The 25,589-nt window shown below is 59.9% G+C and overlaps 1 protein-coding gene and 1 long non-coding RNA gene across 8 annotated transcripts in view; one reads left to right on the top strand and one right to left on the bottom strand.

The window, feature by feature from the left end:
• Positions 1-25,589, bottom strand: part of TLN1 (talin 1) — a 192,949-nt gene that overhangs the window by 41,483 nt on the left and 125,877 nt on the right. For all 7 annotated transcript variants that reach the window (XM_050943517.1, XM_050943519.1, XM_050943518.1 and 4 more), the window contains 18 exons: positions 24,720-24,863; positions 23,042-23,203; positions 22,718-22,858; positions 22,180-22,361; positions 21,202-21,334; positions 20,186-20,287; positions 19,918-20,088; positions 16,907-17,056; positions 15,325-15,426; positions 14,990-15,109; positions 13,772-13,918; positions 13,068-13,234; positions 11,398-11,581; positions 11,107-11,232; positions 9,378-9,494; positions 8,698-8,883; positions 7,527-7,634; positions 1,565-1,670 (listed from right to left, as the gene is read on the bottom strand). In XM_050943517.1, the coding sequence (XP_050799474.1) occupies positions 1,565-1,670; positions 7,527-7,634; positions 8,698-8,883; positions 9,378-9,494; positions 11,107-11,232; positions 11,398-11,581; positions 13,068-13,234; positions 13,772-13,918; positions 14,990-15,109; positions 15,325-15,426; positions 16,907-17,056; positions 19,918-20,088; positions 20,186-20,287; positions 21,202-21,334; positions 22,180-22,361; positions 22,718-22,858; positions 23,042-23,203; positions 24,720-24,863 (2,548 nt within the window). The remainder of the gene's footprint in view (positions 1-1,564; positions 1,671-7,526; positions 7,635-8,697; positions 8,884-9,377; positions 9,495-11,106; positions 11,233-11,397; positions 11,582-13,067; positions 13,235-13,771; positions 13,919-14,989; positions 15,110-15,324; positions 15,427-16,906; positions 17,057-19,917; positions 20,089-20,185; positions 20,288-21,201; positions 21,335-22,179; positions 22,362-22,717; positions 22,859-23,041; positions 23,204-24,719; positions 24,864-25,589) is intronic.
• Positions 18,110-19,183, top strand: LOC127046562 (uncharacterized). Its single transcript, XR_007773120.1, has 3 exons — positions 18,110-18,424; positions 18,849-18,913; positions 19,159-19,183. It is a non-coding gene; the product is annotated as an uncharacterized LOC127046562 (long non-coding RNA).

Genomic DNA, 25,589 nt, shown 5'->3' on the forward strand with positions numbered 1-25,589 from the left:
CTGATCATTATTGTTCTGGTAAAATATGCAAGGCAACACTGTATGTAAAGTTATAAGATTCTAGTGTTTAACATTACTGAGACATATTCCAAGTTTAGAAAAGCAGGCACAAAACAGCTCCTCAAAGACAAAAGGCAAATTGACGCTTCAGCCAGGTGTCAACAAAATCAAATGGACTAGCACCTGGTTAAGTGGCCATTCTTTTGAGGAAAAAGAGTGTGAGTGAGAAATTTACATTGGCAAATATATAGCTTGGCAAATAAGTTGCCATCTCCCCAGACTTTCTGTCCCCTGAATCCCAGCTGGAGATGATTCTCAAAGAAGAGGAAAAGATATAATGGGGAACAGACAGCCCAAATCATCTCTCCTGATACCTCTATTCACGGTATTGAGAACACTTGAAGGACAAAGGAAGCACCATTGGACTGTGGGAGGGATCCTAACTGAAAGATTCTGCCACTAAGACTGCTGAAACATGTAGTGAGAAAGACTTTTTGCTTTGAATTCACTTAGCTTGTTAAGTTAGGTGTTAATTACATTTTATCTTTTATTTCTTTGTAAACAATCCTGACCTTTACGCCTCATCCCTTGTAATCACTAAAAAATCTACCTTTCTGTAGTTAATAAACTCATTTTATTGTTTTATCTAAACCAGCGTGTTTGGGGAAAAAACATTTGTGCTAACAGATTTGTGCACACCATTTTCTATTCATGAAATGACACTTTCTGAGCGTGGGTTGTCCAGAAGCAGAGAGCTGGGCAGTACAAGCTGCACATTTCTGGGGGAAGTCTGGGACTGGAAGTTTGCTAGTGTTGCCCTGCAGAGTAATTCATGGGTGCTGGCTATAGCAATCACATAGTAGAGCTGGGAGTGGTTTACATGCTGGAGGCTGCGTGTGAACAGACCAGCAGTGGTTGCTCTCACAGCGAAGCAGTGTAAAAGGCACCCAGGCTGGAGAATTGAGGGGACATAGCTATTTAACAGTCCAGATTGTACCCTAGGGATGTCATCTGACTCCTCATTCTGGGACAGTTCCTCAGATCTGTCACCTAAAAAGAATGGCTCAGGTGTGGGAATCTCCCACCCATCCTCTGCAGTAAAGACCAATACAGAGAATTCATTCAGCTTTTCCGCAACGGCCTTGTCTTCTGTGAGTGCTCCATTAGCACCTCGCTCGTCCAGTGGCCTCACTGATGGTTTGGCAGCTTCCTGCTTCTCATGTATTGAATTTCTTTGTTTGTTTTGCTGCAAGTATTTGTGCTCTTCGCTAGTTTTAATTCAAACTCTGTCTTGGCCTGCCCTGTTGTACTTCTACACCTGACTTGCCTGCATGATGCTCCTTTCTATTGTCCTCGCTAGGACTGGACTCAGGTTTTAAAGGGCACCTTTTTGCCTCTAATTGCCTCTTTTACTCTGTCATTTAGCCATGGTGGCCTTTTTCAGCTCCTCTTCCTGACGCCCAGCTCCCTCCCAAGCACTGTGTCAGAGTCCCAGCTGAGATCCTAGCCATTGAGACGGAGCCAGTGACCAAAGAATGACCACAGCTCGGGAGCTGGACTTTACCTTTCATGGCTTCTGCAGCCTGGATGAGCTCGGTGACGGAGCCAGCCACCCGCTTGGAATATCCAGCCAGCTGCTGCTTCAGCTCGTGACTCGGCTTCTGCAGAATCTGGGGAGGGAGAGGACTGTGAGCAGAGGCAGGCTGTATCCCCAGAGAGAGACATGGCTAGCAATATCTGGCGTTACTCCATCCAGGGCCTTTCACAAACCTAGGGTTGTGCCACCTCCCACCCTCCCTATCCGCAGGGGCTATCCCCTTGTTCCCCAGAATAATACCATTTGGAACAGGAACTGGCAGCCCAGGGGCCCATCTATCCGTATCTCTGGTCTCTAACAGTGCCTAGGACCAGTTACCACAAGAACCTCTCAATGGCCATTCTGGAATGACAGGCCTGTAGGGGAGTTTCCCCTACTCCTGGCAGGTGGGGCTGGCTTGTGCACTGAGGTATCATGCCCATTGTTTTAACCCTTTCTACAGTGACTTTAGTTGGTCTCATTCTCCACAGAAATGGCTGATCATTTCCTGAACCCTGCTGAGCTAGTGGTCTCAGTGACACCTTGTGGCAGTGAGTGCCACAGGTTAAGGTGATGTCCCCTTCCTCCACGGTGGAATTATCCAATCCAGAATCCCTTCCTCCAGAGTCATTTGACCTCCCCTGCCCTGGGTTCCTGGAGCTGAGACCCAGTTCCCTCCCCCATCCCGGTCTGTCTGCATGCCAGGGAAGGCTGCTGGTCCGACACCTGGAGGCGCTGAGGTCTGGCCAGGCAGGTGCCAAGCCGCCACATGAGTGCAAACAGCACACTGCAGGAGATGCTAGGCTCCCGCACTGCAGCTGGGGCCCTGTTCTTCACATGCCCAGCCTGGCTCTGCAGCTCCTGGGCCAAACCGTGGGCACACGCTGCACTCTCCCAGACCCACGTCACCTGGAACACGGGCACACACAGCACCCTCCCAGACCCACGTCACCGGGCGTGCGCACACACACAGCACCCTCCCAGACCCACGTCAGGGTGTGCGCGAACACAGCAACCTCCCAGACCCATGTCACCTGGCACACGTGCGCACACAGCACCCTCCCAGACCCACGTCACCTGGAACACGTGCGCACACAGCACCCTCCCAGGCCCATGTTACCGGGAGTGCGTGAACACAGCAACCTCCCAGACCTATGTCACAGGGAGTGCGTGCACACACAGCACACACCTAGGCCTATGTCACCAGGAGCATGCATGGACACAGATACGTAGTGCACACACATTGAGCACACCCCTACCTGTGTCACGCAGAATGCGTGCACATCAGTATTTATGGGCACAGCGAGCACACCCCTGGCATGTGAGAGCACATGCACCGGCAAACACAGCCCTAGTCCCTCTCACCTAAAGCACGTATTGCGTCCCACACCCTGCCCCACTCCCACTTGCCCCAGCTGCATCACTCGGTGCTCACAGCGAGTGGAACCTAGCGCCATTCAGGCACACGCACACACACGGGCTGTGACCAAGGCTCATGCTGGGGCAGACATACGGAGTCACTCCAAGCACCACTGTACTCACCGGCTGACAGGGTAGGAAGAACAGAATATAGAAAAGAAGAGAGTAAAGCAGTGAACAGCCTGCAGGGGCAGTGCCAGTCAAAGGCCCCGAGGGGCTCTGAACATGTATGTGGAGACAGAGCCTCATTCTGCGGGGAGAAGGGAGCCTGAGGGGCAAGGGCTGGGATTGCCAAGGGAGGAAGTCGTGTGCACAGCGAAAGTAAGGAAGAGTTCTGTGTCACAGATGAGCCATTCGGACCATGTAGTCTGACTTTCTGCAGCGCAAGCGCCAGAGAACCTCCCCCCCACCCAGGGATTCCTGCATCAAGCACACTTCCCACTTGAGCTGCAGAGTGCCGGGGGGGGTGGGGGCGGCGCTTTGTGTGCAGCCTGGGCAGCTAAGGGATGGAGAATACACCACGGCCCTAGGCGACTTGGTCCTGTGGCTCCTTATGCTCACTGCACCTTATTTCAAGTCTGAATGAGTCTAGATTCAGCTTCCAGTCAATGGAGAGTGCTTCGTGTTCATTAGATTGCAGAACCCCTAGCTAACAACAATCACCTCCCCAGGCAGGTAACTGGGTAAGGGTCCAGTCATCTCTCACGTAAACTAAACAGATTAGGCTTCTTCAGCCTCTCAGTGTCAGGCCAGTTTTCCAGACGTCAGATCACTGGTGTAGCTCTTCTCTGAACCCCTTTCCAATTTATCAACATCCTTCTGGAATTGTGGACTCCAGAATTGGACCCAACATACAGTACCGGTCCCGTTAATGCCACAGACAGTGTATCACCAGCTCTCCACTCCTACTCAATATTGCCCTGCGCATCCATCCAAGGATCACAGCCACTCTCAGCTCCAGCATCGCGCCTGGAGCTCATGTTCAGCAGCCTGTCTAGCATGATCCCAAAGTCTATCTCATAAACGTGACCTGCGCTCTTGGTTCCGAGACTCATATTTTAAGGTCACACAGGACCATTAGTTTATCTCACCTAACCTCCTGTATAGCACAAGCCAGGGAACCTCACCCAGTTGCCCCAGATTGAGCCCAGTAACTTGTGTTTGACTAAAGCACCTGCCAGAAAGGCACCAGTCTGGATTTGAAAGCATCGAGAGATGGCGAGTCCACCTCTTTCCTTGGGAGTTTGTTCCAAGGGCTAATCCCCCACTCTGATAACAACATGCACCTGATTTCTCATTTGAATGGGTCTGGTTTAATCTTCCAGCCATCGGCTCTTGTTCTGCCTTTTCCCCTACATTAAAAAGTCCCCCTTTGGTACACAGAATTTTCTCCCTTGGACGGTGTGGTGAGTGGGAGGCTTTTGTAATATTTTTGAGTCTTGTTTGCATTCTGTGTGCTGCACTGTTACCCAGGGGGTGGGAATAAGCTGTTTGTTCTCAGAGCAGGTGAAGAGACAGGTCTGGGTCTTGGTCCTCACATCAATAGAGCCTCTCTCTGAAGATACAAGAGTAGATCCAATCGCTCCGACACTGACACATAGCAAGCAATGCCCCAGAGGGACAGGGACTTCCCCACCTCTCTGCAGGGAGACAGAGTGGCATGTCCTCAGCTTAGGTACGGCAGAGGTGTGAGGTGAGGGATAAGTGCTGGCTGCTGGGAAGAGTCGGGGTCTCACCTGGAGTCTAACGAGGAGGTCAGCTGGAGAGACAGACAAAGCTTGAACAAGGGGGTTCAGTAGAGCTTGGCTGGGCTCTAACCTTCAGTTCTCTCTGCTAACCTAAGGACTTCCTATGCTGCATTGCCATTGACTAATACACCTGACTGTTCTGGCAGCACTGTGAGAATGTCACTGCAGATGCTGGCAAGGTGCATTAATCCCTGCAGAGTGTACATGTCTCCACTGTGGTCTATCTCAGTTTAACTTGCTGAATGGTGCTCATGGGGTGATGCAGGAGTATTGCAGGCCCAGAGATCCCGTGTAAGGAGGTGGTAAAGCAACGTGGCTTATGCGGGAGGAAGATCGTTTGGAGGGTCTAGCACACTGAAGGGTTCCTCCAGGACTGTTCAAAAGCTGGGGCCATAGCACCAATCCTGTGGGTCAATGACAGGTGGTAGCAGGGGTGGGATGCTGAACGCTCCAGGAGCATTTTGCAGCAGTAAAACCAGGCTAGTTAGAGGAAGCAGCAAGAAAATGGTGTATAACCACCTCCCTAAGAAGGGCATTGCAAACCAGTGCAAGGAGAGAGGGTTAAGCGTTGGGAAGCTCAATGAGGCGCAGCAGATTGCACGGCTGGAGAAGGATGATCAGTCGAAGAAGCAGCTTCCAGACCCATGCAGGGTTCCAGGAGGGTCTGAGAGTGACAAAGGCATCAGCAGAGGCAGCAGCAGGGTGTCCTGAAGACCCGGTTCCCCATCCAGCAGGGGGTCTTCACAACCTGACTCCCCATTGATAGATCTGAAGCGGTGGGAGTTGGAACTGAAAGCAAAGGACCCGCCTGCGGTCCAATCAGCACAGAGCTGTGGACCATGTAATATCCTCAGGGCCTCCAATGAGTGCAACTTACCAACTGATCCTGACTGCTCTGGATAAACGACCAGTCCCCAGCATGACTTGTCAAGCCCCTATTTTGCGGCAGCTCCAGTTTTACCAGTACCGATTTTATATTTTCTTCCAGATCACTGATACAGGGCATTGAATGGCAGAGGCAAGAACAGATCCCTGCAGGACCCACTAGAAACTCCCCCACTGGATGACATTTCGTGCTTCCTGAACTGATAGGTCAGTAGACCACTTCTTAAAGCAATTTCAGAAGGTGTAAAAGGGTGCTTGGAGGGTCGGGTGGCCTAGTGGTTGACGCACCTGCCTTCAAGCCCCTTGCTGCCCTGGCCAAGGTGTCTCAGTCCTTAAGGGACCCAGGTGCTCCCTCTCCACTGGGTCCCAGCCCAGAGCCACGTGTGAAGCAGTCCCCAAATAGGGAGCTCCCAGCAGAGAGTTTCAGTCCACTCTCCTGGGCTACTCCCTACCGCTGTGACCTCTCTAGTCCAAACCATTTGAGGCTTAACTCAAGCAGCGCTCCCCCATGGACCTTGGGCGCCCTGCCATGGCCTCAGGTTCCTCCGGGCAAACGGCTGTAAGTTTGCCAGGTTCTCTCTTTTTCTTCCCCTCCAGGCCTGGTGTTGACTGCAGCTACAGCGGGGCAGGCCTAGCTGGGCCCACAGGCTCTCCCGCTTTTTCTGTGCTAGTATGAGGTTTCGCAGCTTCATCGCACGTGGGCTCCACTGATTGGGCATAGTGCTGGTTTTTAATCTGAACATTGTGTGGGCCTAAGTCCAGTGCCTTGGAGAAGTCTCAGTGCGTTAACCTACAGCTACCTTTAGCATCCAACCTTGTGACCTCAAAAAACACAAGTTTGTCTGACCAGACCTATCTGCCATAAAACCATGTTGATTGTTGTTAATCATGCTGTGGTCCTTCAGTTCTTTATTGACTGTAACCCGTATCAGCATTCTCATGATTCTCCCCAGGATCAATGTCAGCCTGTGGTTACCTGGGTCAACCTATTTACTCTTCTTAAATCCTAGTACAACACTGGCTGTTTTCCAGTCCTTTAAAAAGTGACAAAGAGTCCTGTGGCACCTTATAGACTAACAGACGTATTGTATTGGAGCATGAGCTTTCGTGGGTGAATACCCACATTGGCGAGTCTGAGATTTGAGAAACAACATTCATGGTTCAGAAAACTCCTCAACCAATTCTTTAATACTCTTGGACACAAGTTATCTGTCCCTGGTGATTTAGAAATGTTTAACTACAGTAGCTGCTGCTTAACATCCTCTCTAACTATTGACGGAACAGAAACTATTTCATTGTCACTCTCATACATGAATATAACATCCTGCTTTTTTCCAAACACAGAACAGGAACAGCCATTGAATACTGCCTTTTCTGCATCATGATAGATTGTTATGAGACAAGGATAGTAAAACTGACCTAGACCACTGCTACGATTTTGTTTGTTCCTGGTATTTTTTTTTGGTTAATATTTTTTATTTCTACTGGACATAAGCATTTCATGATACTGTTAGCTTCCTTTATCAACTGTCTGCCTTTCCTCACTGCTACTAAGAGCTCTCCATGGGGATGATTCATAGATTCATGGAGTTTAAGGGTTCATTAGATCATCTAGACTGGCTTACTGTACATCACAGACCAGAGAATTTCACTCAGGTACCCCGGCACTGAGCCCAGTGACCTGTGTTTGACTAAAGCATAACCTGTGGAGGGTGGGGACAGAGTTCTGGGTGTACGAGGGAGAGCTCCACAGGAGGAGGGGTGGGGAGAGTCTAGGGGGGGATAGGGGGAAGGATCCCAGAAGACCCCTGTATCCACGGGACAGCTGAGCATCGTGTGCCTGGGCTCCCCTGGAATGCTGCCAGGAGATGGAAGCTGGGAGGGATGGGGTAACTCACCACCAGCACGTGCTCCAGCAGCTCCAGGTACCCGTTGGCGCACTCCTTCCCGTATCGCAGCGCCCGCAGCCGCACATCCGTGCTCACCTCAGGGTGGTAGGCGGCTTCCTGAAAGCCAGAAAGAGTGAGCAGTGCTGAGCACTGCTCCACACGCAGCACCGGCCACACAGCCCTGCCCATCACCTAGGCCACTGCCATGGCATCCACACCCTCCAGTGCCTGAAGAACCCATTGCCCCCTAGTGCACTGCCCCCTGGTGCCCCGCCTGCAGCCTATCGCCCTCCTGCCCTGCCCCCTCGGTACCCTCTCTGCAGCCTATCGCTCTTCTGCCCTGCCCTGCCCCCTCAGTACTCCCCTGCAGCCTATCGCCCTCCTGCCCTGTCCCCCGGTAACCCTCCTGTAGCCTATCGTTCTCCTGCCCTGCCCCCTCGGTACCCACCCTGCAGCCTCTCGCCCTGCTGCCCTGCCCCCCAGTGTCCTCCCTGCAGCCTATCACCCTACTGTCCTGCCCTGCCCCGCCCCCTCGGTACTCCCCTGCAGCCTATCGCCCTCCTGTCCTGTCCCCCGGTGCCCCCCCGTAGCCTATCGTCCTCCTGCCCTGCCCCCTCGGTACCTACCCTGCAGCCCATCGCCCTCCTGCCCTGCCCTGCCCCCTCGGTACTCCCCTGCAGCCTATCGCCCTGCTGCCCTGCCCCCTAGTGTCCTCCTTGCAGCCTATCGTCCTCCTGCCCTGCCCCCTCGGTACCCACCCTTCAGCCTATCGCCCTGCTGCTCTGCCCCCCCGGTGCCCTCCTGCCCTGTCCTGCCGCTCCCCCTCGGTACTCCCCCGCAGCCTATCGTCCTGCTGCCCTGCCCTGCCCCCCGGTGCCCGCCCCGCAGCCTATCACCCTGCTGCCCTGCCCTGCCCCCCGGTGCCCGCCCCACAGCCTATCACCCTGCTGCCCTGCCCTGCCCCCCGGTGCCCACCCCGCACCCTATCACCCTGCTGCCCTGCCCTGCCCCCCGGTGCCCGCCCCGCAGCCTATCACCCTGCTGCCCTGCCCTGCCCCCCGATGCCCGCCCCGCAGCCTATCATCCTGCTGTCCTGCCCTGCCCCCCGGTGCCCGCCCCACAGCCTATCACTCTGCTGCCCTGCCCTCCGGCAGCCCAGTGCCCCATGTCCCCACTGTACCTTGCAGGACCGCAGCATGTCAGCGATGGCGCGGCGGCTCAGGTTGGCCGTGGCGATTACGTCCTCCTGCCGACATGAGTTGCCAGCGGCCACAGCCTTGGCTGTCGCCATGGTGATGCCTTTGGTCATGCGGATAAAATCCTCTGGCGTCGAGGTCTTGGGTGGAGGTACCTGGGTGCAGAAAACCTGAGACAAGAGTTGGGGATGAGACCAGGACAGGTGGTGGCAGCGGGGGCAGGAGCAGGCTGGGACAGGGGGCACAGAGTTAAGGCTGCGCAGGTACCGCAGTGTGGTCACTGCCTGACTTGCGAGTGCATAGCTCATCCGAGACTGACCCGCGACTTCCTTGTCTTTGGAGGTCCTCTTTCTTGAAAGCCAGAAAGAGTGAGCAGTGCTGGTCCTTGGAGGCAAGCTCTGCCAGCCCCCAGGAGGGTAGAGGGGAAGGTGCTGCTGGCATGCAGAGGGGCTGTGTGCCGTGCAGGGGATGGAGGGAGAGGGGGAGGACAGAGGTGCTGCCGACACGCAGAGGGGCTCTGTGCCACCCCCCAAGGGAGGGGCAGGTGCTGTTGGCATGCTGAAGGGCTCCATGCCATTTCGCTTCACCCTTGGGCAGGGTGCAAAGGCCACTGGTAAGGAAGCGGCAGCTCCTAGTAGAGGGCTTTGGCCTGGCCCATGCTCACCGCCAGCTCCTGGCGGATATGCTCTATCGTGGCCTCCAGCGCACGGGTCCCCTTTGTGGCCTCGTCCTCCACAGCCTTCACCGTCTTCAGCAGGGAGGTGACGTTGGTGACCATCACCTGGCAGACAGAGAGGGAGACTCAGTCACCCGGCTTGGGGAGTGCTGGGACCTGACAGCCCCAGGTCCTGTCCCCAGCCTGCCCGCCACAGCCCACATCCCTCTGCCCCTAGCTCTCCTCCACCCTCTGCCCGTCAGAGCCCACATCCCTCCACCCCCAGCTCTCCTCTGCCCTCTGCCAACCACAGCCCACATCCCTCCGCCCCCTGCTCGCCACAGCCCACATCCCTCCGCCCCCAGCTCTCCTCTGCCCACCACAGCCCTCTGCCCCCAGCTCTCCTCTGCCCTCTGCCCGCCACAGCCCCCATCCCTCCACCCAGCTCCCCTCCGCCCCAGCTCTCCTCTGCCCTCTGCCCGCCACAGCCCACATCCTTCTGCCCCTAGCTCTCCTCCACCCTCTGCCCGTCAGAGCCCACATCCCTCCGCCCAGTTCCCCTCTGCCCCAGCTCTCCTCTGCCCTCTGCCCGCCACAGCCCACATCTCTCGGCTCCCAGCTCTCCTCCACCCTCTGCCCGCCACAGCCCACATCCCTCCGTCCCCAGCTCTCCTCTGCCCTCTGCTCCTCACAGCCCACATCCCTCCACCCCCAGCTCTCCTCCGCCCTCTGCCCGCCACAGCCCACATCCCTCTACCCAGCTCTCCTCCACCCCATGCCCGCCAGAGCCCACATCCCTCTGCCCCTAGCTCTCCTCTGCCCGCCACAGCCCACATCCCTCCGCCCCAGCTCTCCTCTGCCCGCCACAGCCCACATCCCTCCGCCCCAGCTCTCCTCTGCCCTCTGCCAGCCACAGCCCACATCCCTCCGCCCCCTGCTCGCCACAGCCCACATCCCTCCGCCCCCTGCTCGCCACAGCCCACATCCCTCCGCCCCCAGCTCTCCTCTGCCCGCCACAGCCCACATCCCTCTACCCAGCTCTCCTCCACCCCATGCCCGCCAGAGCCCACATCCCTCCGCCCTCAGCTTTCATCCGCCCTCCGCCCCCAGCTCTCCTCTGCCTGCCACAGCCCTACGCCCCCAGCTCTCCTCCGCCCTCTGCCCGCCACAGCCCACAGCCCTACGCCCCCAGCTCTCCTCCGCCCTCTGCCCGCCACAGCCCACAGCCCTCCGCCCCCAGCTCTCCTCTGCCCGCCACAGCCTTCCACCCCCAGCTCTCCTCCGCCCTACGCCCCCAGCTCTCCTCCGCCCTCTGCCCGCCACAGCCCACAGCCCTCCGCCCCCAGCTTCCCTCTGCCCTCTGCTCCTCACAGCCCACATCCCTCCGCTCCCAGCTCTCCTCTGCCCGCCACAGCTCTCCGCCCCCAGCTCTCCTCCACCCTCTGCCTGCCACAGCCCATGCCCCATATCCTTCCGCTCTGCCCCCAGTGACCCCCTCCTCCCCAGCACCACCCATCCTGCTGCTCACAGTGATCCTTTCCTCCCCAGCACCCCTCCACCCTGCTCCCCTCAGTGACCCCCTCCTCCCCAGCACCTCCCCAACACCCTGCTCCCCCCGTGACCTCCTGCTCCCCAGCACTGCCCCCTACCACCTTCTTTCCTTCTCCTGTTCACCCTGCTCCCTCCCCTCCTGCTATGCACCCAGCTCCGCTCTTCCCCCATCTGCCCACACACTGACCTTGGCCGAGTTCTTCAGCTGGTAGACTGAGGGGTCATCCCCGGCTTTGCCGGCCGCCGCCTTGGTGGCACTGATCAGGTCCCCAAGTGCCTTGGCCACGTCCTTGACTGCATTGATCAGAACCACCTGGGAAAGAGCAAGGCCAGGTCAACGGCTTGGCTGGTGCCCCGCAGTGACGGACGGGGAAGGGGCAGGCTGAGAAGAAAGTGAGCTGAGCGTGCGGGGGCACCAAAGGCCAGGCCACACCCCAGCCCAAACGCCGTGTGGTTCCAGATCCCAGCCCCATCTGACCTGAGTTTCAGGGTCTTCAGAGCCCAGGCTGGCAGCGCCCAGCTTCACCACTTCTGCGAGGCGGGTGATGGTGGCCACGGAAGACTGCGCAGCCTGGGCCAGCTTCTCCTGGCTGGCAGTGGCATTCTGCACCAACACCTTGGTGTCCTCCACCAGCGCCTTGGCTGTCTTCAGGATGCCCTCCCTGTGGGAGACCCAGGGTCAGAGAGGAACAGCCTGCACCCATCCTCTGCAGGTGACTCATAGAATATCAGGGATGGAAGGGACCTCAGGAGGTATCTAGTCCAACCCCCTGCTCAAAGCAGGATCAATTTCCAACTAAATCATCCCAGCCAGGGCTTTGTCAAGCTTGACCTTAAAAACCTCTAAGGAAGGAGATTCCACCACCTCCCTAGTAACCCACTCCAGTGCTTCACCACCATCCTAGTGAAAAAGTTCTTCCTAATATCCAACCTAAACCTCTCCCACTGCAACTTGAGATCATTACTCCTTGTTCTGTCATTTACCACCACTGAAAACAGTCTAGATCCATCCTCTTTGGAACCTCCTTTCAGGTAGTTGAAAGCAGCTATCAAATCCCCTCTCATTCTTCTCTTTTGAAGACTAAATAATCCCAGTTCCCTCAGCCTCTCCTCATAAGTCATGTGCTCCAGCCCCCTAATCATTTCTGTTGCCCCCCGCTGGACTCTTTCCAATTTTTCCACATCCTTCTTGTAGTGTGGGGCCCAAAACTGGACACAGTACTCCAGATGAGGCCTCACCAATGTTGAATAGAGGGGAATGATCAGGTCCCTCGATTTGCTGGCAATGCCCCTACTCATACAGCCCCAAATGCCGTTATCCTTCTTGGCAACAAGGGCACACTGCTGACTCCTATCCAGCTTCTCGTCCACTGTAACCCCTAGGTCCTTTTCTGCAGAACTGCTGCCTAGTCACTCATTCCCTAGTCTGTAGCAGTGAATGGGATTCTTCCATCCTAAGTGCAGGACTCTGCACTTGTCCTTCTTGAATTTCCTCAGATTTCTTTTGGCCCAATCCTCTAATTTGTTTAGGTCTCTCTGTATCCTATCCCTACCCTCCAGCGTATCAACCACTCCTCCCAGTTTAGTGTCATCTGCAAACTTGCTGAGGGTGCAGTCCATGCCATCCTCCAGATCATAAATGAAGATATTGAACAAAACCGGCCCCAGGACTGACCCTTGGGGCACTCCGCTTGATAGCAGCTGCCAACTAGACATGGAGCCATTGATCATTATGGGTGTGTGCGACAGAGAGGTGGGGCCAGAGACTGCCCCGCCATGGCCTGCCCCATGCTTTCTGGGGGGAAAGGGGGTCACAGAAAGCACTGCCTGCCCTGTGTGTGTATGTGTTACAGCTGGTAGGGGAGTGCGGGTGCGGGAGAGAGCACAACCACGCAGCCCGCACTCGCTGTGTGTGAGAGTGAAAGACAATGTGTGTGTGGGGAGGTGGAGAGGGGCCAGAGAGTTGTGCCCGGCCTGTCACTTGCATCCACCCCTTCCGTGGGAGTGGAGTCAGACAGCATGGCGGGCACCCAGCCCCGCCCTCTGGGAGGAGCCATGCCCAAGGGACATGTGAAGGGAGGATGACATAGCCAGCCCCTCGGCAGCTGTGGCTGGATCGCCCAGCAGGCTCCCCGTCCGCCCTGGTACCGGTGGTCGGCGAAAGTCTCGGCATTCTCCCGGTTCAGCGTCCCCGCAGTGGCGAACATGATGGTGGTGTCGAGGTCAGCGATGATCCCAGAGACGGCACTGGCTGCAGTGATGCAGGCCTGGGTCCCGCGGTTCCCGGCCTGCAGGGCTGCCAACACATGGGACACCTGCGGGGAGGAGGCTAGGATGACCCTAAGACCGATGGTGAGTGCAGGGACCCCGCTCAGTGCTGTCCCTGTCACAGTCCATCACTGTTACTGCACCAGCAGACCCCACCCCAGCAGATATAACCACCGCTGCACCCCTCCCACTGCTTGGCAGCAGCTGAAGCTGCTGGGCATCCACACTCTGCCATGCAAACTAGACCCAGTGCCACCGCATGGGCTGGTCTGGAAGGGCAGCAAGCAGCTGGCACATACCAGGGACCAGAAAGGTACTCCAATGGACAGAGAACATGAGGGAGTCCAGAAACCAATGCAGAGGAGCTGGGGGCACACGCCAGGCATAGGGGTCTGGTGGGTACAGCGGGCATGGGGTGGGGGCATACGCCAGGCATAGGGGTCTGGTGGGTATATAGCAGGCATGAAGGGGCCCGGGGACACAGCTGGTCCAACTCCACATTCCGTCCTCCCACTAGTTTTTCTACCCATGGCCCCTTCCTCTCCTCCCTGTCAGCCACTCCAGGCTCACTCCTGCCCAATCACCTTCTCGGACACTTTGCGCGCACACTCGATCAGCTCCTTCTTCGTGTAGGCATCACTGGGGCTGCACTGCAGGGCTCCGGCCTTCGTCACCAGCGCAGCGCAGCCGTGGCCCAGCTCCTGCACCCGGTTCTTGATGTGGGAACCAATCTAGGAACCAATGGATAGGGTGAGGTGACCCAGAGCAGAGTCAGCACCGCCCTCCACAGGGCGCTGACACACCCTTGATATCCAGTGGGAAACCCCAACTGCTCCCACCTCCCCCCAGCCCTGCCCACAGACACGGAAACCTCGCCCTTCTCCAACCCCCAATGGGAGATCCCAGTGCTGCCCATTGCCCCGCTCCAGCCCCCAGTGAGAGATCCCAGCGTTGCCCATTACCCACCCACCAGCTCCCAATGGGAGATCCCAGCGCTGCCCGTTGCCCCCCTCCAGCCCCCAGTGAGAGATCACAGTGCTGCCCATTGCCCTCCTCCAGCCCCCAGTGAGAGATCCCAGCGCTGCCCATTGCCCCCCTCTAGCCCCCAGTGAGAGATCCCAGCGCTGTCCCTTACACCCCTCCAGCCCCCAGTGAGAGATCCCAGCGCTGTCCATTACACCCCTCCAGCCCCCAGTGGGAGATCCCAGCGCTGCCCATTGCCCCCCTCCAGCCCCCAGTGAGAGATCCCAGCGCTGCCCATTATCCCCACCCCAGTTCGAGATCCCAGCGCTGCCTATTATCCCCATCCCAGTTCCCAGTGAGAGATCCCAGCGCTGCCCATTACCCACCCACCAGCCCCCAATGGGAGATCCCAGTGCTGCCCATTAGGCCCCTCCAGCCCCCAGTGAGAGATCCCAGCACTGCCCATTACCCCACTCCAGCTCCCAATGGGAGATCCCAGCGCTGCCCATTATCCCCACCTCAGTTCCCAGTGAGAGATCCCAGTGCTGCCCATTATCCCCACCCCAGTTCGAGATCCCAGAGCTGCCCATTATCCCCACCTCAGTTCGAGATCCCAGCGCTGCCCATTATCCCCACCTCAGTTCGAGATCCCAGCGCTGCCCATTATCCCCAACCTAGGTCCCAGTGAGAGATCCTAGCGCTGCCCACTACCCCACTCCAGCCCCCAATGGGAGATCCCAGGGCTGCCCATTATCCCTCCCCCAGTTCCCAGTGAGAGATCCCAGTGCTGCCCTCCGCCCCCGTGGGAGGCCCCCGGGCTAACCCCCGGCACCCCTCACCTCATCGTTCTCGGCGGTGATGGCAGCAGGCTTGGCCTGGTGAGCCAGCTGCCCGTAGTCACTGGTGAGCTGGTTGGCCAGCGTGCCCAGCTCATCTGGGTTGGTGGTGGATTTGGTGACCTGCAGGTAGAGAGGGAGTGAGAAGGGCCCGTCACACCCAGGAACTGCTGGCCCTGCAGCAGCAGCGATCCAGGCCGGTGCTGCCCTCGCGTCCCTGGAGAAGGCTTTGCAGGGACTCGGGCGGCAAGGCTGCACGCGGCCACCGCCATCCTCCCCAGACACAGAGGGGGTGTAATGAGGAGGCCCAGAAGTCACTGTGTGCCCCCAACACTCACCATCTCCTGTACCGTCACTGCAATGGCCTTGGCTGTCTTGACCATGGTGGTCTGGTAATCCACAAAGGTCCCCTCCGGCTCCCCCATGGGTCCCTCATCCAGCTGCCAGAGAGAGTTGGCCATTAATGGTATTCAGCCTGCTCCCCACTACCCTGAGCCCTCCGTAGCAGGCAGGATCCCACAGTGCCCCAGCCTGGGCCTGCCACCACAGTTCCCCAAAGGCTCCCCTGAACATGCCCTTCCGGGACTGTGCCACTGGGTACCATGGGCAGCCTGCTCCGAACAGCAGTGCACATGGCCCTCCTGCCCCTTCTCATTCCCAACCACGCTCAGTGCCGGGGTCACAGCCGAGCATGAGGTTCATAGGTTTCAAGGCCAGACGGGACCATTGTGATCATCCAGCCTGACCTCCAGCAGAGCACAGGCCAGAGACCTGCCCCAAAACAATTCCCAGAGCCCATCACCTAGAAAACCATCTGATCTTGAGTTAATGGGTGTTGATGATAGAGAATCCACCACTCCGCTGGGTAAGTTGTTCCAATGGTTAATTACTCTCATTTCCAGTCTGAATTCGTCCCGCTTCAACTTCCAGACATGGGATTGTGTTAGACTTTTCCTGGCTAGACTGAAGAGCCCTTTGGGGTCCAGTCACCCGTTCACCTTCCCTTTGCTAAGTAAACAGATTGAGTCCTGGAGCCTTTCACTACGGGTATGTGCGCACAGCCCGTGGGATCAGGCCTCCCTGCCTGAGTTGGTTGTGGATTTGGGTTGGCAGGGCTTGTGGTGCGTCTCAAACCAGGGGGTGCAGAATGTATTCTGGGGCGGGGTGTGGGGGGGAGGGGAATGAGACGCCATGCTGCCTTCAGAGCTGGGCGGCTGGAGAGCAGCAGCTGCTGGCCGGGCACCCAACTCTGAGCAGTGGAGAAGGGTGGCAATACCATAGCATGCCAGCCGTACTTCTGCACTGCTGCTGGCGGTAGCGCTGCCTTCAGAGCTGGGTGCTCTCCACTCTGCCTTCAGAGCAGGGCAGCCGGGCATGTACTTGTGTGGCGGGAGCAGGTAGAAGTTACTACAGACAGAGAGAAGCGGGGCACAATCCAATCAATTTGAGAACCGCTGCTCTAGGCAGAGCTGCGTGGACAGCACTCAAGCTGTGGCTTGGGCCCACCTGCCACCCTAGGACTCAGAGCCCAAGCTCCTGTCCCAGCTTCGAAGGTGCCGACACAGCGATTTGTCGGGCGCAAGGGTGAGCCCCGCTAGCCCACGTCTGTTGACCCAGGTTGGGACACTTGCTGCTGCGGGCTGTGTAGACGTACACTAAGGTACATTTTTCAGTCCTTTAAATGCTCCCAGGGCTCTGCTGGGGAAGGAGTGGTGCCTGGGATGAGTCCATCTCGTTCCACGAGATGGAGGAGGCAGGGACCTCAAATATACCCAGCACTTTATCCCTGAGCCTGTGAGCAAAAGTCCCTGAATTCTAGGGCACAAGATGGCAGCCATCAGGAAATAGCACCCGTTCCTGCTCAGGCCAATCCCTCCCCTCCCCGTGGCCCCTCGCTGTGCATTCTATGCTCCCTCTTGCCTGGTTTATGGCCTGGGTGATGGAGTCCACCATGCCCCCGACGACCCCGGCAGCGCTGGCAGCCTCATTGAGAGTGGTGGTCAGGTCCTCCACAGCTTCCTTCATCATCTGCACAGCCTCCTCCAGTGCCTCCTGCGTGTGTGCGGCTTGCTGCAAGCACAGGCCTGCGTTAGGCCGAGGCAGCCACCAGGAGGACATGGTGGCGGATGAGAACTGGCACCCAGGAGCACTTGGGCCTGTGCTCACAGAACCCTCCTTGGTCGCCTCACGTGCACACACCCCACGATCGTGTTACACACACTCGTCGCCCCTGCTGTGGGCTGCCCTGCACAAGCGCACACCACCCCAGCACAGGCTCTCACCGGGCACACGTCCCTGAAATCACACAGCAGTGCAGCGTGCGAGCCTCGCACGGGCCAGGAAGGATTAACAGGTTGTGGTGCGCTCCACCGACTGTGCTCCTAGCCCCTGCATGAGCTGTCCGGCGTGGAGGGGGTGGTAAAAGAGGGGAGCTGGCTCTAAGGGCTGGGCAGTGACTGGGAAGAAGAGCAGTTTGGCTGGGCCAGCAGCTGACCGAAGGGCTGACTCTGCCTGTCAGTTCGCTCTGCTACCAGGAACCCACTGGCAGGCTGCAGCTGGGGCCTGCCTGACAGGATGTGGCTGAAAGCTGGGCCCAGCAGGGCTGGGGATTCCTTTGGTTCGTGTTTATGTTGGACTTCTACTTGGGGACTCTGCCAGACCGGGCTGGTCTCCCAGTGACTGGGCCAGGGGGCGAAGATATGTGTGCTGAAGTGTCCACTGGGGAAACTGAGGCACAGCTGCTGCAGTGGTGCACTGCACTGTGAGGGAGTGCACAGGGATGGCACCTCTGCTACACACACACACACCCACACACACGCTATACGGGACCCTGCTGCAGGTGTGCACACTGCCTTCACATACGCACACCCACACACACGCTGAATGGGACCCTGCTGCAGGTGTGCACACCGCCCTCACACACGCACACCCACACATACGCTGTACAGGACCCTGCTGTAGGCGTGCACACCGCCCATGCACACCCACACACACGCTGTACAGGACCCTGCTGAAGGTGTGCACACCACCCTCACACTCAAGCTGTATGGGACCCTGCTGCTGGTGTGCACACAATCCTCACACTCAAGCTGTATGGGACCCTGCTGCAGGTGCGCACACCACCCTCGCACACACACTGTACGGGACCCCGCTGCAGGTGCGCACACCGCCCTCACACACACACGCACACCCACACACACGCTGTACGGGACCCTGCTGCAGGTGCGCACACTGCCCTCACACACACACGCACACCCACACACACGCTGTACGGGACCCTGCTGCAGGTGCGCACACTGCCCTCTCACACACCCACACGCATGCTGTACGGGACCCTGCTGCAGGTGTGCACACCACCCTTACATACATGCTGTACGGGACCCTGCTGCAGGTGTGCACACCACCCTCACACACACGCTGTACGGGACCCTGCTGCAGGTGTGCACACCATCCTCTCACACGCACACCCACACACACGCTGTGCGGGACACTGCTGTAGGTGCGCAAACCGCCCTCACACACACGCTGTACGGGACCCTGCTGCAGGTGCGCACACCGCCCCCACACACACGCTGTACGGGACCCTGCTGCAGGTGCGCACACTGCCCTCACACCCACACGCACACACACTGTACGGGACCCTGCTGCAGGTGTGCACACCATCCTCTCACACGCACACCCACACACACGCTGTACGGGACACTGCTGTAGGTGCGCACACCGCCCTCACACACACGCTGTACGGGACCCTGCTGCAGGTGCGCACACCGCCCCCACACACACGCTGTACGGGACCCTGCTGCAGGTGCGCACACCGCCCTCACACACACACGCACACACACTGTACGGGACCCTGCTGCAGGTGTGCACACGGCCCTCACACACACATGTACACCCACACACACACTGTATGGGACCCTGCTGCAGGTGTGCACACTGCCCTCTCACACACCCACACACACAGTGTACGGGACCCTGCTGCAGGTGCGCACACCGCCCCCACACACACGCTGTACGGGACCCTGCTGCAGGTGCGCACACCGCCCCCACACACACGCTGTACGGGACCCTGCTGCAGCTGAGCACACCGCCCTCACACACACGCTGTACGGGACCCTGCTGCAGGTGCGCACACCGCCCTCACACACACGCTGTACGGGACCCTGCTGCAGGTGTGCACACCGCCCTCACACACGCTGTACGGGTCCCTGCTGCAGGTGCGCACACCGCCCTCACACACACGCTGTACGGGACCCTGCTGCAGGTGTGCACACCGCCCTCTCACACAAGCTGTACGGGTCCCTGCTGCAGGTGTGCACACCGCCCCCATACACACGCTGTTCGGGACCCTGCTGTAGGTGTGCACACCGCCCTCTCACACACGCTATTCGGGACCCTGCTGCAGGTGTGCACACCGCCCCCCCACACAGACTGTACAGGACCCTGCTGTAGGTGCGCACACCGCCCCCACACACACGCTGTACGGGTCCCTGCTGCAGGTGCCCACGCCGCCCCCACACACACGCTGTACGGGTCCCTGCTGCAGGTGTGCACACCGCCCCCACACACACGCTGTACGGGTCCCTGCTGCAGGTGCCCACGCCGCCCCCACACACACGCTGTACGGGTCCCTGCTGCAGGTGCGCACGCCGCCCCCACACACACGCTGTACGGGTCCCTGCTGCAGGTGCGCACGCCGCCCCCACACACACGCTGTACGGGACCCTGCTGCAGGTGCGCACACCGCCCTCACACACACACGCACACCCACACACACGCTGTACGGGACCCTGCTGCAGGTGTGCACACTGCCCCCACACACACACAGAACTGGAGATGGGCTGCACCTCCCCTACACTCAGACATGCTGCCCAGCACCCTGCTTTGGGCAGCCCCCTTCCAGCTCTGCAGGGAGTGCTCCCTGCCCGCACCTTGGGGTTCCCGCCGGCCTCCTTGGCTGTGTAGAGCATCTGCAGGGCAGACTCGGACAGCGTCTTGGTCTGGTCCAGGAGGTTCATCTGCTGCTGGTGGTTGAGCGTCTTGGAGGCAGCACCAACAGCGGCCAGAATGAGTGGCTCGAAGTACTGAGCCATCTGGGACACCTGGGGAAGAGCAGCATTAGTCCCAGGGCGGCCAGGTGCCCGTGTCCGGCAGACCGAGAACCTCCTGCCCCAACACCCCCCAGCCCCAGTCCATTACCTTGTGTCCCAATTGCGAGGCCTCTGCCCTGGCAGCGCTGGCCACAGGCTCAATCAGATTGCTGATCTCCTGAACAGCAGTGATCATCTGGTTGTGCAAAGCCTGCGGGGGGAGACACCGATAAATAAGGCTGCCCCATGGCCCAGATCCTGGGCGCTGGAGTCACAGGGCCTGGTCAGAGGCCCTAGAAGGGGAAGGGGGACGACAGCCCAGGCTACAGGCCTGCCCCAGGAGAAGCAGATGTCAGTGATTTAGTCACCGGACTATCCCAGTGGGGCTGGTTTGGGGGGCTGAAAAGTTAGATCCCCCACTAGGAGCCTGTTTAAACCACACCCTTGGCACGTCAGGGCAGCCAGGCTGGTGATGGCCACTGCCTGCCCTACACGATGGAACCTTGCTCCATGTGATCACTGGGGTGCACAAGCGTGTGACCACGTGCCCCACACAGGAGGGGGCAGTTGGTCCCCAGAGTCAGTTGGACAGGGACCCAAGAGAATGGCAGATCCTCATGGGATCCGCTCTGCAGGATGCTCGGCACCAGTTGCGCAGGGCGGGGAGCCAGGCAGCGGTTGCGGGGAACTGGTGTGTTATGCCAAATCCCAGCATCACTCATGGCAGCAAAGAGGGGCTCAACCAGAAAGCAGCCACTGCATCTGCTCTAGGGAAGATCCTGGGATCTGCGGAGTGCAGGTGCAGGGCAGGGTTCCAGGAATGCTGGGGGAGCAGCGCCCCATAGGGGTAAGGCAGCTTCCAGACTCTGTGCTGATTTTAACAGCGGTTTGGTCAGTTTCCCCAGGCATCAGGCTCCTGCTGGGAAGGGGAGCCCCTGAATTTTGGGGGTGAGGCTGTGCAGGGTGTTCTCTCTAGAGAGCCACCCCCAGCCCCAAGCATGGCAGCCACTTGTCTCTGGCCTTTCCCCTAAGAGCAGGGGACAGAGGCACACTGGCTGAGAGGGGCAGGGAGCAGCCTGTGCTGCGGGAGTGCACAGCCCCCGTCGTGCTGCCCCCCAGACTCACCTCCTGGGAGATGCCCTCCCGGGGGGCCAGCTGCTGGCTGATGGCAGCCAGGGAGGCCTGGTCCACATCCCGCATACACTTGTTCAGCACCTCGATGGCCTCGTCGCATTCCCGCTGCCCAGGAGCCTTATCCCTGTGTGACAGCCCACAGTCAGCAACGCTTGGGCTCAGACACAGCTCCAGCTTCCCCCAGGGCAGTGTGCAGGCACCAGGGCTCCCAGGGACCCCACTGCAGTGCCCCAGGCTGTTCACCCCTTCACTGCCTCCTCCCAGAGCCACAGGGAGCCCAGCCCCGGGCCTGCCTGCTGGGCAGCTGCCTGTCCTGAACCAAGACAAATGGCTCTGGCCCTGCTGCACAGGATCAGGAACAAGAGCGTGGGACTGGAGGTCTTCACGGTTCTCCTCCAGCTCCATCCCAGCACACACCACTGCACTTCACTCAGACAGGTCTCCCCATCTCCGGGCCAGCACACTGCCATCCTCCTCCCTTGCCCAGCAGCTGCTGTGACACCGCCAATCACACCGTCCCTTTCCTGGGCTCCAGTCTTCCCGTCTCCTCCCACACAGATCCCAGCTTCAGCACCTGGAACGCCTTGTTCCCACCCAGGCAGGCGATGCCCAGCCCTGGTGCACAAGCGGCCGCCATGGAGACGTCCAGCAGGGAAATGGCTTATGAGGATGTTCAGTCTTGGGCTGGGCTCCAGCAGCAACGCCTGGTGAGGTGAACATGGCTGCTGCCCGTTCTGGAGCCCAGCTGCCTGCAGACCCAGGCAGACGTCCCTGCGTACCTCCCACTTGTGGCGTGTTTCCAAGACAGGCTAGAGACTTTGCCTGTAGACGAGATCTGAGCTCTGGCCCAGGATCCCCAGCCCAGCCCGCAGCTCTGGGAAGTGGTCTGGGGGGACGACAGGCAGCGCTGGACAGCTGAGAGGAGAGCAGACCCCGGAGGTGAGACCCCAGTGATCGGCCTGCACTCACCGCATGTTGGTGATCAGCTTCTTGATGGAATCGGAGACCGTGCGAGAGTGACCGGCCAGCACCGACCACTTGGGCGGGTCCTTGGGGTTGACAGCCAGAGAGCGGGCCGTCTGGATGAGGCCTGCCGAGCTCTCCAGCATGGTCTTGGCAGAGGTGATGATGGGCTCCATGGCTCTGCGACCCTACCAGGGAGAGACGATGGCCTCTGATCCTGAGGCACTGCCTGTTTCCTGCTCTCAAGGCCCCCCGTGTTCGGCAGTCTCCCCTCCCACTCCAATTCCCCCCATAACTGACCTCATCATCCTCTCCCCATATCCCCCTCCAGTTCCCCAAGACCTGCCCCATCCCCCTGCCCACACACCTGATCCAGGAAGCCACCCCAATCCCAGCCCCCAGGGCCTAGGGCTCTCGCCTGGGCCAGGCTTCCCTCCTCCGCAGGCTGAGCTAGGAAGGAGCAGTCCCTGACACTCCCCCAGTGCCCAGTGGCGGCTAGCCCTGTGCAGGGCCCGCTCCAGGCCCGCCCCGTGGTGGCTCTCACCTCAGAGCTGATCTGGGCTGGGATGGTGGCGAACTCCGGGTTGGAGGCGAAGGCCGTCAGGTTATCCACGGCCTCGATGAGGGGGACAGTGGCTGCCCGGCATCGCTCCCGGTTGTCCTCGTTAAAGGCTCCGTCTAGCGCCTGAGGCAGCGGGAGAGACCAGCTGGTTACTGCAATGGGCCCAGACGCCAGCCCTGCTGCACCCCAGCTGCCCACTCCCCAGCGCGGTCGCTGGGGACGCCCTGAGCAGCCAGCCAAGAGGGTGATGCTTCTCTCCCACGCTGGCAGGCGGCCCCCTCACATTGCGAGGAGGCAGAGAGGTACCTTGATGGTCTTGACCAGGTTGGCCGTGCTGTTGGCCACCTCCTTGGCGGACTGGACGAACTGGCGCTTGGCGACAGGGTTAGTGGTGCGGGAGGAGGCCAGGCGGCAGGTGTTGCACAGGGCCGAGGTGTGCTTGGCTACGATGGTGGCGGCCGACAGCACCTGCAGAGAGGGGCAGGGGTCACATGCCATCCTGTCCAGCCCTAGATCCCAGCTCCAACCCCTCCTGCCACCAGGAGAGAGGGGCCTCCCTGCACCTCCTACCTGACCCCCCCCCCCCCGCCACCACCCGAGAGGGACAGGGGTCACACGCCATCCTGTCCAGCCCTAGATCCCAGCTCCAACCCCTCCTGCCACCAGGAGAGAGGGGCCTCCCTGCACCTCCTGCCTGACCCCTGCCTGCTCTCCCCCACCCGCCACCCCCCGAGAGGGACAAGGGTCACACGCCATCCTGTCCAGCCCTAGATCCCAGCTCCAACCCCTCCTGCCACCAGGAGAGAGGGGCCTCCCTGTACCTCCTGCCTGACCCCTGCCTGCTCTCCCCCACCCGCCACCCCCTGAGAGGGACAGGGGTCACATGCCATCCTGTCCAGCCCTAGATCCCAGCTCCAACCCCTCCTGCCACTGGGGAAAGCGGGGACCTCCTGCGGGACCTCCTGCACCCCCTGCCTAACCCCTGCCTTCTCTCCCCCCACAGAGCAGGGTATGGCCCTCCACCCCAAGGGGCTGGGGTCACACGCCATCCTGTCCAGCCCTAAATCCCAGCTCCAACCCCTCCTGCCACTGTGTGAAGAGGGGACCTCCTACGGCCCCCCACCCCCGCCTGCTCTTCCCCCACAGAGCAGGGTATGCCCCCACCCAGACAGAGGCAGGGGTCACACGCCATCCTGTCCAGCCCTAGGTCCCAGCTCCAACCCCTCCTACCACCGGGGGAGACGGGACTTCCTGCACCCCCTGCCTCACCCCTGCCTGCTCTCCCCCGCTAGAGTAGGGCATGCCCCCCCACCCCAGAGAGGGGCAGGGGTCACACGCCATCCTGTTCAGCCCTAAATCCCAACTCCAACCCCTCCTGCCACTGTGGGAAGAGGGGTCCTCCTGAACCCCCCTCCACCCCTGCCTGTTCTCCCCCCACAGAGCAGGGTATGCCCTCCCCCCGGAAAGGGGCAGGGGTCACACAGCATCCTGTCCAGCCCTAGATACCAGCTCCAACCTCTCCTTCCACTGGGGCAGAGGGGCCTCCCTGCACCCCCTGCGCCATGCTTCTTCCCCAGGAAGGGAATCTCTGTACACTGCTCCCCCACCCTCACAGAGCAGGACCAGAGGGGTCACCCAGCACCTGCTCCTGGACCAGCCCCACACAAAGTGGGGCCAGGAGGTGCCTGGAGAGCCCATTGCCACAGCCCCATCAAACCCCGGGTGACAGACAGGGCCTGGCTCAGCCAGCAGGGACCCACGCCCAGCACTTTCAGCAGGAAGCGCCTGGAGCCATATCATTAGCCAGCTTGGCTCCGGCCCCAGCCACCACACTGGGCTCAGCCTCCCAGCTGCAAACCCCAGGGCTGGTGCCACGCCATGCCCAGGACTCAGCCCTTCCAGCTGCTCCTACGTTCCCCGCCTGTGAGCGCAGGAGGGAGCCTGGTGCCCAGACAGCCTGCTTCGTCCCAGCACCCTCACTCACCTGGGACTGCGTGCAGGCCGGGTCCACCAGGTTCTGGCAAGCCATCTGGATCGCTTGGTTGGCTCTGGCAAACTGGGTGGGGTCCACTAGGCCCTGCTGTCCGGCCTGGCTGTTAGGGTCCGAAACAGCCACCAGATAGGCAGCCTGGGAGCACCAGAGAGAGGGGAGAAGTTGGGAACAGTGCCAGGGCCTGACAGGCCTAGGAGTCGGGGGTGAGGCAGCACAGGGAGGGGCTCTTGGGGACTGCCCGGTGGGGGTGATGCAGCAGGGCAGGGGCTCCGGGAAATGGTCCAGAGTGGAGGGGTGAGGCAGCAGGGGTAGGGGCTCTGGGGCATGGTGTAGACGGGAAGGGTGGGGGGGCGAGGCAGCAGGGGGAAGGGCTCTGGGGGACGGCACAGAGGGGAGAGATGGGGGGGCAAGGCAGTGCAGGGAGGGGCTCTGGGGGGTGGCGCAGAGGAGAGTGGGGCAAGGCAGCGGGGGGGCTCTGGGGGGGTGCAGTGAGGGGCTCTTGGGTATGGCACAGAGGAGAGTGGGGGCAAGGCAGCGAGGGGGTTCTGGGGGGGTGAGGCAGCGCAGTGAGGGGCTCTTGGGTATGGCGCAGAGTGGAAGGGTGGGGGGCGAGGCAGTGCAGGGAGGGGCTCTGGGGCATGGTGCAGAGGGCAGGGGTGGGGGTCGAGGCAGCAGGGGGAGGGGTTCTGGAGGTTGGCGCAGAGGGGAGGGGTGGGGGCAAGGCAGCAGGGGGAGGGGCTCTAGGGGATGGCACAGAGGAGAGGGGTGGGGGGGCGAGGCAGCAGGGGGAGGGGCTTTGGGGCAGCACAGAGGGGAGGGGGGGGCGAGGCAGTGCAGGGAGGGATTCTGGGGGGTGAGGCA

The sequence above is a fragment of the Gopherus flavomarginatus genome, chromosome 3 (assembly GCF_025201925.1).
Source record: "Gopherus flavomarginatus isolate rGopFla2 chromosome 3, rGopFla2.mat.asm, whole genome shotgun sequence".
Taxonomy (NCBI): domain Eukaryota; kingdom Metazoa; phylum Chordata; order Testudines; family Testudinidae; genus Gopherus; species Gopherus flavomarginatus.